The 12,052-nt window shown below is 39.8% G+C and overlaps 1 protein-coding gene across 3 annotated transcripts in view; it reads right to left on the bottom strand.

Moving 5' to 3' along the window:
- The window catches only part of LOC121855458 (cytosolic purine 5'-nucleotidase-like), a 73,249-nt gene that overhangs the window by 38,291 nt on the left and 22,906 nt on the right, over positions 1–12,052 (bottom strand). For all 3 annotated transcript variants that reach the window (XM_042350397.1, XM_042350396.1, XM_042350394.1), the window contains 3 exons: positions 6,893–6,966; positions 2,061–2,178; positions 1,184–1,279 (listed from right to left, as the gene is read on the bottom strand). In XM_042350397.1, coding sequence (XP_042206331.1) covers positions 1,184–1,279; positions 2,061–2,178; positions 6,893–6,966 — 288 coding nt within the window. The remainder of the gene's footprint in view (positions 1–1,183; positions 1,280–2,060; positions 2,179–6,892; positions 6,967–12,052) is intronic.

Raw genomic sequence — 12,052 nt, 5'->3', positions numbered from 1 at the left:
CCCTCTTTGTAAACACTTGCAAAACGGTGTAAACTTGCGTAGAAATGCAAACTAACCTTATACAGTGTACAGCACAACATCTAATACTGTGGAGGACAGCCCAAGAGCCAGGCCCCATGTAAAAATATGTAGGGCCAACATGAAGTCTCCTTAAATAACAGTCAATACGCTGAGTATTGCCTTGAGAAGATTGGTAAATGGAGTGAGTCAGCTTTATAGATTATGTAGTAAGCTGTAAGACTATCATATAACTCTGCAGACTTCCTTGGCTCAAAGTTGTCCTGTTTTGAGGGTGATGGTTTATAAATGGGAGTAGGTTAATCTTTGGATTAATCCCAACTGCCAGAGTTTAGGGTTAATTGACCCAAACCCACCCAGCTTCAGCAGTGGGCAGATTGTCTTTGATTACCTCAGGGAGTGGCAACCATGCCTTCACAATTGTTCCCACCCTGTAGGTTGGCATTAGGAAGGACATCCAGCAATAAAACTTTGCTTCAAAATGCCTGATGGCAACAGGGTCACCAGAGCTGTTCCTATCTCACGGTCTCTGTTGCTTCTTCTGGGCTGATGCCCTGAATTTGCAGCAGTGAGCTGGGGAGGGTATCCCATTCTGGTTTTACCCAACAGCTGCCATCAGGTAATTGCGGATATCCTATGCAAGCATTGAAAATGGCCCTAAAACATTGATGGTGATGATGTAGCTCACATGCATGACTGACCTGGTCAAGTACAAGCCGTTGTCTGATGGCGGGTGGACACTCGAGGAATGCTTCAGAATTCTTGCTTTCTATGATCAGATGAAGTGAAAGAGTGGTCAGAGGGGGTAAGCTTCCTTGGTCTTATGGTTTTTCTGCCTTGGAAGACAACATCTATGCCTATTAAATACTGTACCCTTTTCCTTTCAAAACTGAAGGATCCAGGTAAAGCTAGTTGGAAAGACAACTCTATCACATTTGCTTGTCAGTGCTTTATCATGGACCCACCATCAGCCTCAAAATAAAATACACACACACACGCATACACACAAACACATAAAAGGGACTACCAGATTATTGAGGACTACAGTGCATCACAATAATAGTAATACCTTAACTACACTGAGAACAAGGATATATATGCAGTATAAAGATACATATTTAAAAGGTTAACTTATGTTTGACATCTCTTATTTTCTGTAACTTACGGCTTGAGGAACTTGAATCCATGGACACACACCAGGATGTTGCCAAAGCCATCTACCTTGAGCAGGTTTCCATACAGGCGATCAAACCAAAGTCCCCTGGGAAAATGAAAACACAATATATCATTATCATAAACAACTCATACATTCTTTTACACTATATCAGGAGCCATACAGACGAGGAGGCAGAAATATACACGAGACTTCACTCACTCTCTCCCTCTTCTCTTCTTTCTTACTCTTATTCTCCTCCTCTCTCTCTCTACTGTCTCCGTCTCTCTCATTTCTACTTTCTTTTTCTCTATACATTACAGTACTTGTATTACTAAATCTCTCTTTACTACATAATTTCTTTCTCTTCCATTAACTCTATGCTAGTTCCCCCTCTCATACACATCTTGAATCAAATAATTAACTGTTGATTTGTTCTGTTTTAAGGAATAACTCACACAACTCTGTACACTACGCCCATATTGATAAGATACAGTACAGTACATTTTGTTGAAATTAGAGATAGCATGTAGTCTTCAACTTGTCTAGCCAATATAACTTGTATTGTAGAGGGGAAGGTGACATACTGGGTGGGAAAGGTGATTTGTTGGGTGGGGAAGGTGATATACTGGTGGGGAAGGTGATATATTGGTGGGGAAGGTGATGTGTTGGGTGGGGAAGGTGATATACTGGTGGGGAAGGTGATACTGGGTGGAGAAGGTGACGTACCTGGTGGGGAAGATGATATACTGGTGGGGAAGGTGATATACTGGTCGGGAAGGTGATACTGGGTGGGAAAGGTGATATACTGGTGGGGAAGGTGATACTGGGTGGAGAAGGTGACGTACCTGGTGGGGAAGGTGACATATTGGTGGGGAAGGTGACGTACCTGGTGGGAAAGGTGGAATCATACTCGAACTCTGAAATCTCCTCCGGGTAACCTATGTGGATGAGTCTCTGCTTGAGGAGGTTGAATCCCAGAGTCTCATACTGTGGTGACTTGTACTCTGAGGGTAAAGTGGCTCTTGTTATTACTTGTAGTGTACATATCCTCTCACCTTACATGAGGATGGGAAAAAAATATTATAATAAGTTATCTAAATTCATGTTACAATAATCTTTTTTAAAAATTACTTCTTGATGTATTGTATAGCTAATGTAATGAAGCTTAAAACTCTACACTGTTTAACCACCTTGATATACAGAGCTAAAGGAATATTTACAGCAGACTGTACTTAGACTATACTGTACATTCTTGGTGTGAGATAACGTATCAGGTACTGCATTGTACAGTATTCACTTTGTTCGTGTGAGAATATATAATGGTGCCACAAGACAACATGTTGATATGACACAGTCAGGCATGGGGCTGAAGCTGGCTTTGAAGACAGACACATCACAGGCTTCAGCTTTGAAGCCAAAGGCATAGCACCAGCTTCAAAGCTACAGGCCTGGCTTCAGATTTCCATCTTTACACAAACACACTGACCATATTACAGTACAGTATATAATTGTATTTTTATAATATTAAATAAATATGTAATTAATGGAGGATCCAAGGCGGCAATTTTGACCTGACTAGACAAGTGATATGGTTTGTTGTGTCGGCGCCAAAATTACTACCAGTATTTCAGTGACCAGTGCCGACACAAGAACATTATGTCACAGGTCAATCAAGTCAGAATTTCCACTCCAGGTAGTGCCAGGGAAGGTAAACTTTAGATGAGGTCAGGTTATATGTGAGTCAGCCATGTGACCCTGATCTGACCTTACATGAACTGTGATCCATACTGACATTACCAGTCATCCCTGCTGGTCTATTCTCACAAGGACCTGACCTAAATGTTGCTTCTCTGTGATTTGTGACTAAGTTATGACATTTATGTATGGTATTATGGACAAAATAAACTTAGAAAGATATATAATTACTATAAGTAACCTTTTCAGTCTATTGGGAGAGTCAAAACTAACCCCAAGAACAACTACCTTAAAATAAAGTCAGCTTATCTCAAATCCTTGCTGAAACTTAGAATACCATAGATATTCCCATCAACATACTATACACCTATAAGGTAATACAGCAAACAGTATTATATAAATAATGGTGTTAAGGTTTTACGAAGCCTTGAAAAGTTTTGGCTTTGACTTCAGCTTAATGACTTTTTAATGTCTGGCTTTGGCTTTGTGACTTTTTTATTGTTTCTTCTTCAGCTTCATGACTTTTTTAATGGCTTCGGCTTTGATACCAGAGGCTTTGTTTAGCCCCCGTGCCTGGACACAGTATTGGTGTAAGACAACAAATTGTTATTGTCCAAACCCAAAATGAAGGTGAAAGAAACCAGGCACTTGGTATAAATAACAGAGGACAATACTGTATTAGCATTACACAACATATCATAAAAGTAAGAAAACATATTATTGGTGTGAGACAACATATTACTGGAGTGGAATAATATATGTATGAGACATCACAGTATACTGTCAGTGTAATGCAACAGTGTAGGGGTGAGATTAAACAGTGTAGGTGTGAGACAACACAGTGTAGGTGTGTGAAATAAAGGTGTTAGCATAAGACAGTGTAGGACTAAACACTAAATGGCGAGCCAAGACAGTGTTAGTGTGTGGACGTAAGGCGACACAGCTAGAACAGCATAAGACAGTGTACACATCAGACAACACTTTGCTGGTGTCAGAAAACATTGGTGAAGGTCTGAGGCAATGACTTGTACAGTATTGGTAAGACAACACAATGTTAGTGTAAGGAAAGACAATGTGTAGTGAGACAACACAGTGTTAGTGTAAGGAAAGACAATGTGTAGTGAGACAACACAGTGTTAGTGTAACGAAAGACAATGTGTAGTGAGACAACACAGTGTTAGTGTAAGGAAAGACAATGTGTAGTGAGACAACACAGTGTTAGTGTAAGGAAAGACAATGTGTAGTGAAACAACACAGTGTTAGTGTAAGGAAAGACAATGTGTAGTGAGACAACACAGTGTTAGTGTAAGGAAAGACAATGTGTAGTGAGACAACACAATGTTAGTGTAAGGAAAGACAATGTGTAGTGAGACAACACAATGTTAGTGTAAGGAAAGACAATGTGTAGTGAGACAACACAGTGTTAGAGTAAGGAAAGACAATGTGTAGTGAGACAAATAAATATTTCTGACGACAGAGATTATCAGGGTGAAGAAAAAGTGTCAGGGTGAGGAGAGACTGTCAGTGAAGAGTGACAGTGTCAGGGTGAGGAGAAACTGTCAGGGTGAAAAGAGTGACAGGGTGATGAAAGTGATGGGATGAGGAGAGACAGTTTCAGGGTGAAGAGAAGGTGTCAGGGTGAGGAGTGTCAAGAGGAAAGTATCAGGATGAAGAGAGACAATGTCAGGGTGAAGAGAAGGTGTCAGGGTGAGGAGAGTGTCAAGAGGAAAATATCTGGGTGAAGAGAGAGTCAGGGTGAGATACAGTGTACGGGTGAGGAGAGACAGTGTCAAGGGAGGAGAGACTGTCAGTGAGGAGACAGTGTCAAGGTGAGGAGAGATTGTCAGGATGAAGAGACAGAGTCAGGGTGAGAAAAGACAGTATCAGGGTGAAGAGAGACAGTGTCAGGGTGAAGAGAGACAGTGTCAGGGTGAAGAGAGACAGTGTCAAGTTGAAGAGAGACAGTATAAGGGTGAGGAGTGACAGTGTCAGGGTGAGGAGAGACAGTGTCATGGTGAGAAAAGACAGTATCAGGGTGTAAAGAGACAGTGTCAGGGTGAAGAGTGTGTGTCAGGGTGAAGAGAGACAGTGTCAGGGTGAAGAGAGACAGTATAAGGGTGAGGAGTGACAGTGTCAGGGTGAGAAGAGACACTGTCAGGGTGAAAAGAGACAGTGTCAGGGTGAGAGAGACAGTGTCAGGGTGAGAAAAGACAGTATCAGGGTGTAGAGACAGTGTCAGGTGAGAGAGTGTGTCAGGAGAGACAGTGTCAGGGTGAGAGAGAGACAGTGTCAGGGTGAGGAGAGACAGTGTCAGGGTCAGAATGTCAGGGTGAGACAGTGTCAGGGTGAAGAGACAGGGTGAAAAGAGACAGTGTCAGGGTGAAGAGATGTCAGGGTATCAGGGTGAAGAGAGAGAGTGTTAGGGTGAAGAGAGACAGCATCAGAATGTGAGACAGTGTCAGGGTGAAGATATAGTATCAGGGTGAAGAGAGATAATGTCAAGGTGAAGAGAGACAGTGTCAGGGTGAAGGAGGACAGTGTCAGGGTGAAGAGAGACAGTGTCAGGGTGAGGAGAGAGTGTCAGGGTGAGGAGAGACAGCATCAGAATGTGAGACAGTGTCAGGGTGAGAGACAGTGCCAGGGTGAGAGAGACAGTGCCAGGGTGAGAGAGACAGTGCCAGGGTGAGAGAAACTGTCAGGGTGAAGAAAACAATTTCAAGGTGAGAGAGACAGTGTCAAGGTGATGGTAAGCGGTCCGACTAATTACCCAAATGTACCCAAATGTAGCCAAATATAGCCGGAATGAAGTCAAATAATGGTCCTAGATGAATAAATCGGACTGCCAATCACTTCTCGACTAGTATTTGGTGTCAGAAAGTCACAAAAAATTGGAAAACTTACTTTAATCTGAGTTAATAGATCGTGTGCATGTACCGAGGGAGCGAGGAATTACCCAAATGTAGCCGCAATGAAGTCAAATGATGGTCGTACAAGCGTAAATCGGGCTGTGAATCACTTCTCGATTATTATTTGGTGTCAAAGTAAAAAAAAATTGGTAAACTTAATTTCATCTGAGTTGTGTTGTGTTAGGTTAGGTTAGGTTAGGTTAGGTACATGCACTTGATCTATTAACTCAGATTAAATTAAGTTTACCAATTTTTTGTGACTTCGTGACACCAAATACTAGTCGAGGTTAGGTTAGGTTAGGTACAAGCACTCGATCTATTAACTCAGATTAAATTAAGTTTACCAATTTTTTGTGACTCTGTGACACCAAATACTAGTCGAGAAGTGATTTGCAGTCCGATTTATTCATCTAGGACCATAATTTGACTTCATTCCGGCTATATTTGGGTAATTAGTCGGACGCGATGGTAAGTGTCAGGTTGAGAGCCATTTACAACTGTCTTACCTGTTGTATGTACAGTACAATTAACACGCATGCATATCATTAACACGATCAAAGTCTAAAGTTCTCCTCATATCATACAAGATCACAATGATGAAAACAATCGTGATCAAATTACAATAAAATAGTAAAGTAAATAACCCACAGGAACACTTTTAACAGTCATCGCCACGAGCAACCTTGAATGGTGCCTTGTTATCGCTCAACATGCGTGCACAACACAAATAACTATTTACACTCAGTGAATATAAGAGTTTTTAATGGGGGGGAAGCAACCAGCACCTTCACGTGAATAAATAGATAAATAAATACAGGTTCTATGGTGCTGGAGTACGTACATAATACACAAATGTCTATCCCTGAATTTGTTAATGTATAATGTACAAACAAACTAAGAACCTTTATGATGATGTGAGTCACTATATATTACTCTCAATTTCAATAAAAGCAAAGTAATCCAACTATAACCCAGCGTCGCCATTTTGCTTTTAAGAACTTGTGTGATTGGAGTCGCACTTTTCCCGCCGAAAGGTCGTAGACTTGCGCAGTATTTAGTGCCATGAGAATAGAGGCTGCATCAGGACGAGATAATCAAATGTATGGGATATTATTACCTGCCAGAGTGTAGTCCATGTCGAAGCCATAGAAGCGGATTTTCTCGAGGTGTAGACTCCGGTTTACGAATACTCTGTAAACAAACAAGCCATCTTAGTGACCTGTATACTGTTATCTGTAGACAAACAATACCTCTTAGTTACTACCTGGTGGGGGAAAAAAACTCTGATCTAGAACTGAGAAATGCAGAAACCTGATAGTTGTAGCATTAGTAAATATGACAAATTTTGTGACGAGAGGTACCGGTATGGTCAGCATAAGGACAGAATCAGACAATGTGATGTAGTCGTGGCCAGAATTAGGCTAGGATACAGACACATCTGGCAAGTTAGTAATGCTGTACCCATACCGGAACACTCAGCATGTAAACTTTGTGATAAACCTTTAAAGCATACACTTGAACACTATATTATTGAAAGTGACACTGTCAAAAACTTCAGGCCACCTGGCTTACTGTATCATGAACTTTGTAATTAAAACATTGAATCGGGGGTGCTTGAGGACATTCTTGCTGTTTATCCCAAATTTGCTAGTCCACACTGATTAGTCTTCAATTAGAATATGACGTCCAATGTATGTGAACCACTGACCTATATATACTGTTAATGAATATGATGTATTTCTTTGTGTATGAATCTCTGTCCTGCATGACAGTGAACAGTGACATTACCCACATGAATCTAACCTATATATACTGTTAATGAATATGATGTATTTCATTGTGTATGAACCTCTGTCCTGCGTGGCAGTGAGAAGTGATACCACCCTCAGTGTCAAGACCTGACTGAATTACTCAGAATAGGCAAACTGTACTCCAAGCTTTGTCAATAAATTTGTTAAAGTAAATAAAAAAATGGCCCGTCCACTAATAATTGCATTGATGTTAATAACAATAATGGAGTGTGAATCATAACATATTATCGACTAAACTTTGTATACCAGCGTCTGAAAAAACAAACAAATAATGCGTAAATTTATAGGGAGGGGGTATAATTGCTGGTTGAAGCGAAGGATTACCACTCAATTATGTTTCTTTGTCGATTGTTCATGCAATGTACAGTACAGTAAATATTTTGAAACTTACCAGTGCTTTGGATAATTAAGGACTATTGGTGCGTTGAACAAAAGGAGGAGAGAATGGGACTCATTAAACCGTTCACACATACATACAGGGTGTGATCAAAAGGTTCTGGGACGGAATGTATTATGTGTGTACAGTATAGTGCAAAATGAGTTCGTTCCACTAAAATGGTAAAAAAAAAATATCAGTGTTTGATTTGGACATTATGGCACGCCAAATGGGTTGAAAATAGTGGTAGGTTTATGAGGAAGTTGCATCATGACTATGCAGTCTCAGTCCTCTCCATATAAGAAGTCTTAACCAAGCACAGCATTCCACAGGTTAGCCAATATATTCACCTAAAGAACACCATCAATAGGAAAGAGACTTCAGGAATTATCCCGATACAAAATCTGACGTGGAAATTCAATGTCATCCCGAGCAGCGTACCAGAGATGCTTCAACAAACAACAGGAAGGAGGAATCACTGTGTGCAATCAGGGGTGGACTACACTGAGGGTAATGTATACAATATATAAGTCAGACTTAAACAATCTTTACCACGGCCGAAATAGCCTAAAGGCAAAGTGGTCAGTAATCCCCAAAACAAGTACAATCTTTACCATCACTAACCACAACGACACGATACGGGTCACAGCCGAGTAGCTCCTCACTCCCACCACTCCTATATCCTGTTTTACGACATTTTAACTGGTATGTAATATAGTTAATGGTTATGTACTGTATTTTTCTTACATATAGGTTTTGAGTCTGCTATTACAGCTACTGTACTTGCGATTTTGCTGTGTGTTAAATGTATGAATTTTGGCAACTACTATTTTTGTTTTAGTGTCTTGTTTAAGCTTTTTCTTAGGGCGTTTATAGTAGGGTATAGTCAATGTTGTACCGGTAGTTGATTTTGTGTCAAGCTAGGATTCCATTCACGCGTTACCGGTTGCGTTAGCGTTAACGCCAAAAATAGATAACATTGAAATGTACACGGTTGTTTCCATTGATAAGGCTGCGTTAGCGTTATGCCTTTGCAGTACATGGCAATCGCTCACTGTAGCGATTGAAAATGCAAACGCATTGCAAACGCGTGAATGGAATCCTAGCTTCATATACAGTATCTTATTTAATATACATTAAGTCGAAGGTGGTGATGACAAGTGTCGAAATAATCACCGTATACATATGCTGCTGTTATTCATCCTACGTATGTGTGTGTGTGTTTGTCTTACATACTTGAGAGCAATGAAAGTCTCATTTGCTAACAAGACTGGGTACAAGCGTGTGGCTACTGTTCAGCGCGTGCTGACCCACATGTTTACTTTTATCCTCTTCGCCACTGATAGACAAGTTAGCCGCTTGGGCGGTCGGTCACGTCTCTTTTACGCATTGTTGGCCAGTACTGGGCAGGTACTGACTCCTGAATATACGGAAACTTGCTCCAGTGTCAGTCAAGTCTGACCATGATTGAGCTCGCACTCGGTAGATTGTTCCAAGAGTTCACAACTCTCACTCCGAAAAAGTTTGCCCTCGCAGTTTTCTGGACTTGTGGCTTCTTCAACCTTCAGCTGTGACCCCTCGTGGAGCGGGCGTCCGCCAGCCCCAGGTAAGTATGTACACTAGACCGAGTAGTGCCCTCTGAGATGTTTATACACTTCAATTAGGTCACCCCTTGCCCGTAAGAAGTTTAAGCTAGGCAGTTGCATGTGTTCTAATCTCTGGGTAGCTGAAGTTCCGTAGAGCAAGCACCAGTATAGTAGCCCTCCTTTGGATATTTTCATCAATTTTGGTTTACTGCAATCATGCAGATTTGTACGGAAGCTGTGATTTCTGCAACTCTGTGAATTTGTCATGCTCGTTCTGCTGTACAATATTGTAAGACGCTAAAAGCATGAATAGGTTTTACTAGCCTGTCTATTCCAGTAATTTATCAATGCGGACACGCCCTGGCTATTGCTATTTTTTTTTTTAAACGGGGATTAGCCCACCCGAGCACAGGTCACTGGCCAGCATCAGGGCCTGGGGGGCGAAAATGTAATGATGAAGATAATAATAATTCATAGTAAATAAACTTTATAATAACAATTAAAAATAAAATAATAATAATAACTATTACTATAATAAAAATAATAATAATAATAATAATAATAATAATAATAATAATAATAAAAAGAACCATAAATACAAAAATGAAAAAAAGATCAATAGTGAGAAACAATATAAGTACGTTGTGTTGTCAATACAGTAGTAAGAGAAACAATTGAGACCCTGCAATTGTGTAAATGAGGCAGAAAGTCAGATCAGCAACCTGGGATTTCGACAACATAATCTGCTGTTAAAGAATTTATTGGTTTTGTTTGTTTAACATGCAAAATGAACGAGCTTTTATACGAATATATATATATATATATATATATATATATATATATATATATATATATATATATATATATATATATATATATATATATATATATATATACACACATATATATATATATATATATATATATATATATATATATATATATAAACACTGATAACGGGATATTAAATGTTAGATATTAAGGTCATGACTTTGCTTGGGAGTTGGTATCCCCGCATCCCCTGAGCAACGCTCTCGTGCATTATGCAGAAGACCCGACAGCCGCACCCTTATCCACCACCTCCTAAGATGTCCCCACACACAACGCTTCCGTGACGCCTGCTGGACCACCACTCCACGACCCCCTGACGGAGACAAGATGATCCTCCCCATACTGCCCAGATATTATGTAAATAACATTGATTATGTGTTAAAGGAATATCCTTCCTTCCTTCCTTAGGTTTTAGTAAGCCCCTTTATAGTATTTATATTGTATATACTTGTCACACTTGCCAGATGCTTCTGGTGTTATTGTACAGGGGTACCTAGTGACAGCACTAGGATCCCGCTTCCTCTATCAAGGAATAAACAATTGAAATTGAAAACAAAATATTAAGGTCATTCGTGTCGGAGGTTAAACAAGTGAACAAATAAAATGAGTGACTTATACGTGACATACAAACAAGAGATGCAAGTATCCTCCATCACAGTGTTTTGAAACGTGTCGTTTAAGACCTTCGTATTAATCATACAGCATTGATGAATGTAATGTGCGGCAACCACGATAGCTCACAATGTCCAAATTTAAATATTCTTACGTTTCTTGAATTCTAGATATGCATATATAACTAGAACAGACTCCATTTTTTAGATATTTACTTTTGGAAGAACGCTAGCTTTTTCATCTTCAGGTCAGACAACGTACTGACACAGCCCTAAAATACAAGTAGGCTTTAGTAAATACTAAAACACAACACATGCGATTTATTAATGCTCTTTCATACATTTGACTTTTGCTTGATGTCTTCAACCTGAAAACACTAATAAATGTATTCATGTTGGATTTTAGTAAGTGCATCATCACCCGTTTTCCGGAACTCTTCGGTTTGACGAACGGCATTTTTTTTTAATAAAAACCCATTAATCTGACGTAAGAGGCTAGCCTGTGAAACGTAAACAAACGTCGAGCAGTGGTCATAAAATTTCTAGCTAACCTAACCTACACGAACTTTCCGAGTTCAAATAATCATTTTGGTACTTTCTACTATTTTCTCTGTGAAAATAAATACATTTTTGAAACGAGAATGTAAACCTACGTCTGGCTGATGTGTTTTTACTAAAAACAAATAAATGCGGCCCATCAAACCGAAAAGATCCCATTTTCCTTAACTGACAATTACTGAATGTAAGGCAGACTTTTTTTGTCCATTTACATATATAAGCAGAAGTTATTTTATTTTGAGGAACATCGTGTTTACATAAACCCTTCAACTAAGATATAACCCCGCCAACAGCACACACAACCCCGCCAACAGCACACATAACCCCGCCAACAGCACATATAACCCCGCCAACAGAACTTACAACCCTGCCAACATAACCTATATCCCCCGCCAACAAAACATACCGTACAACCTCACCAATTGCGAACGAGTTTCCGAGACAGCTTAAATAATATTACACTGTACACAATTTATCTACTTTACAACGAGACGGCAAAATTAA

The sequence above is a fragment of the Homarus americanus genome, unplaced genomic scaffold (genome assembly GCF_018991925.1).
Source record: "Homarus americanus isolate GMGI-L3 unplaced genomic scaffold, GMGI_Hamer_2.0 scaffold48406, whole genome shotgun sequence".
Taxonomy (NCBI): Eukaryota; Metazoa; Arthropoda; class Malacostraca; order Decapoda; family Nephropidae; genus Homarus; species Homarus americanus.
This window is presented reverse-complemented; position numbering and strand designations above follow the sequence as displayed.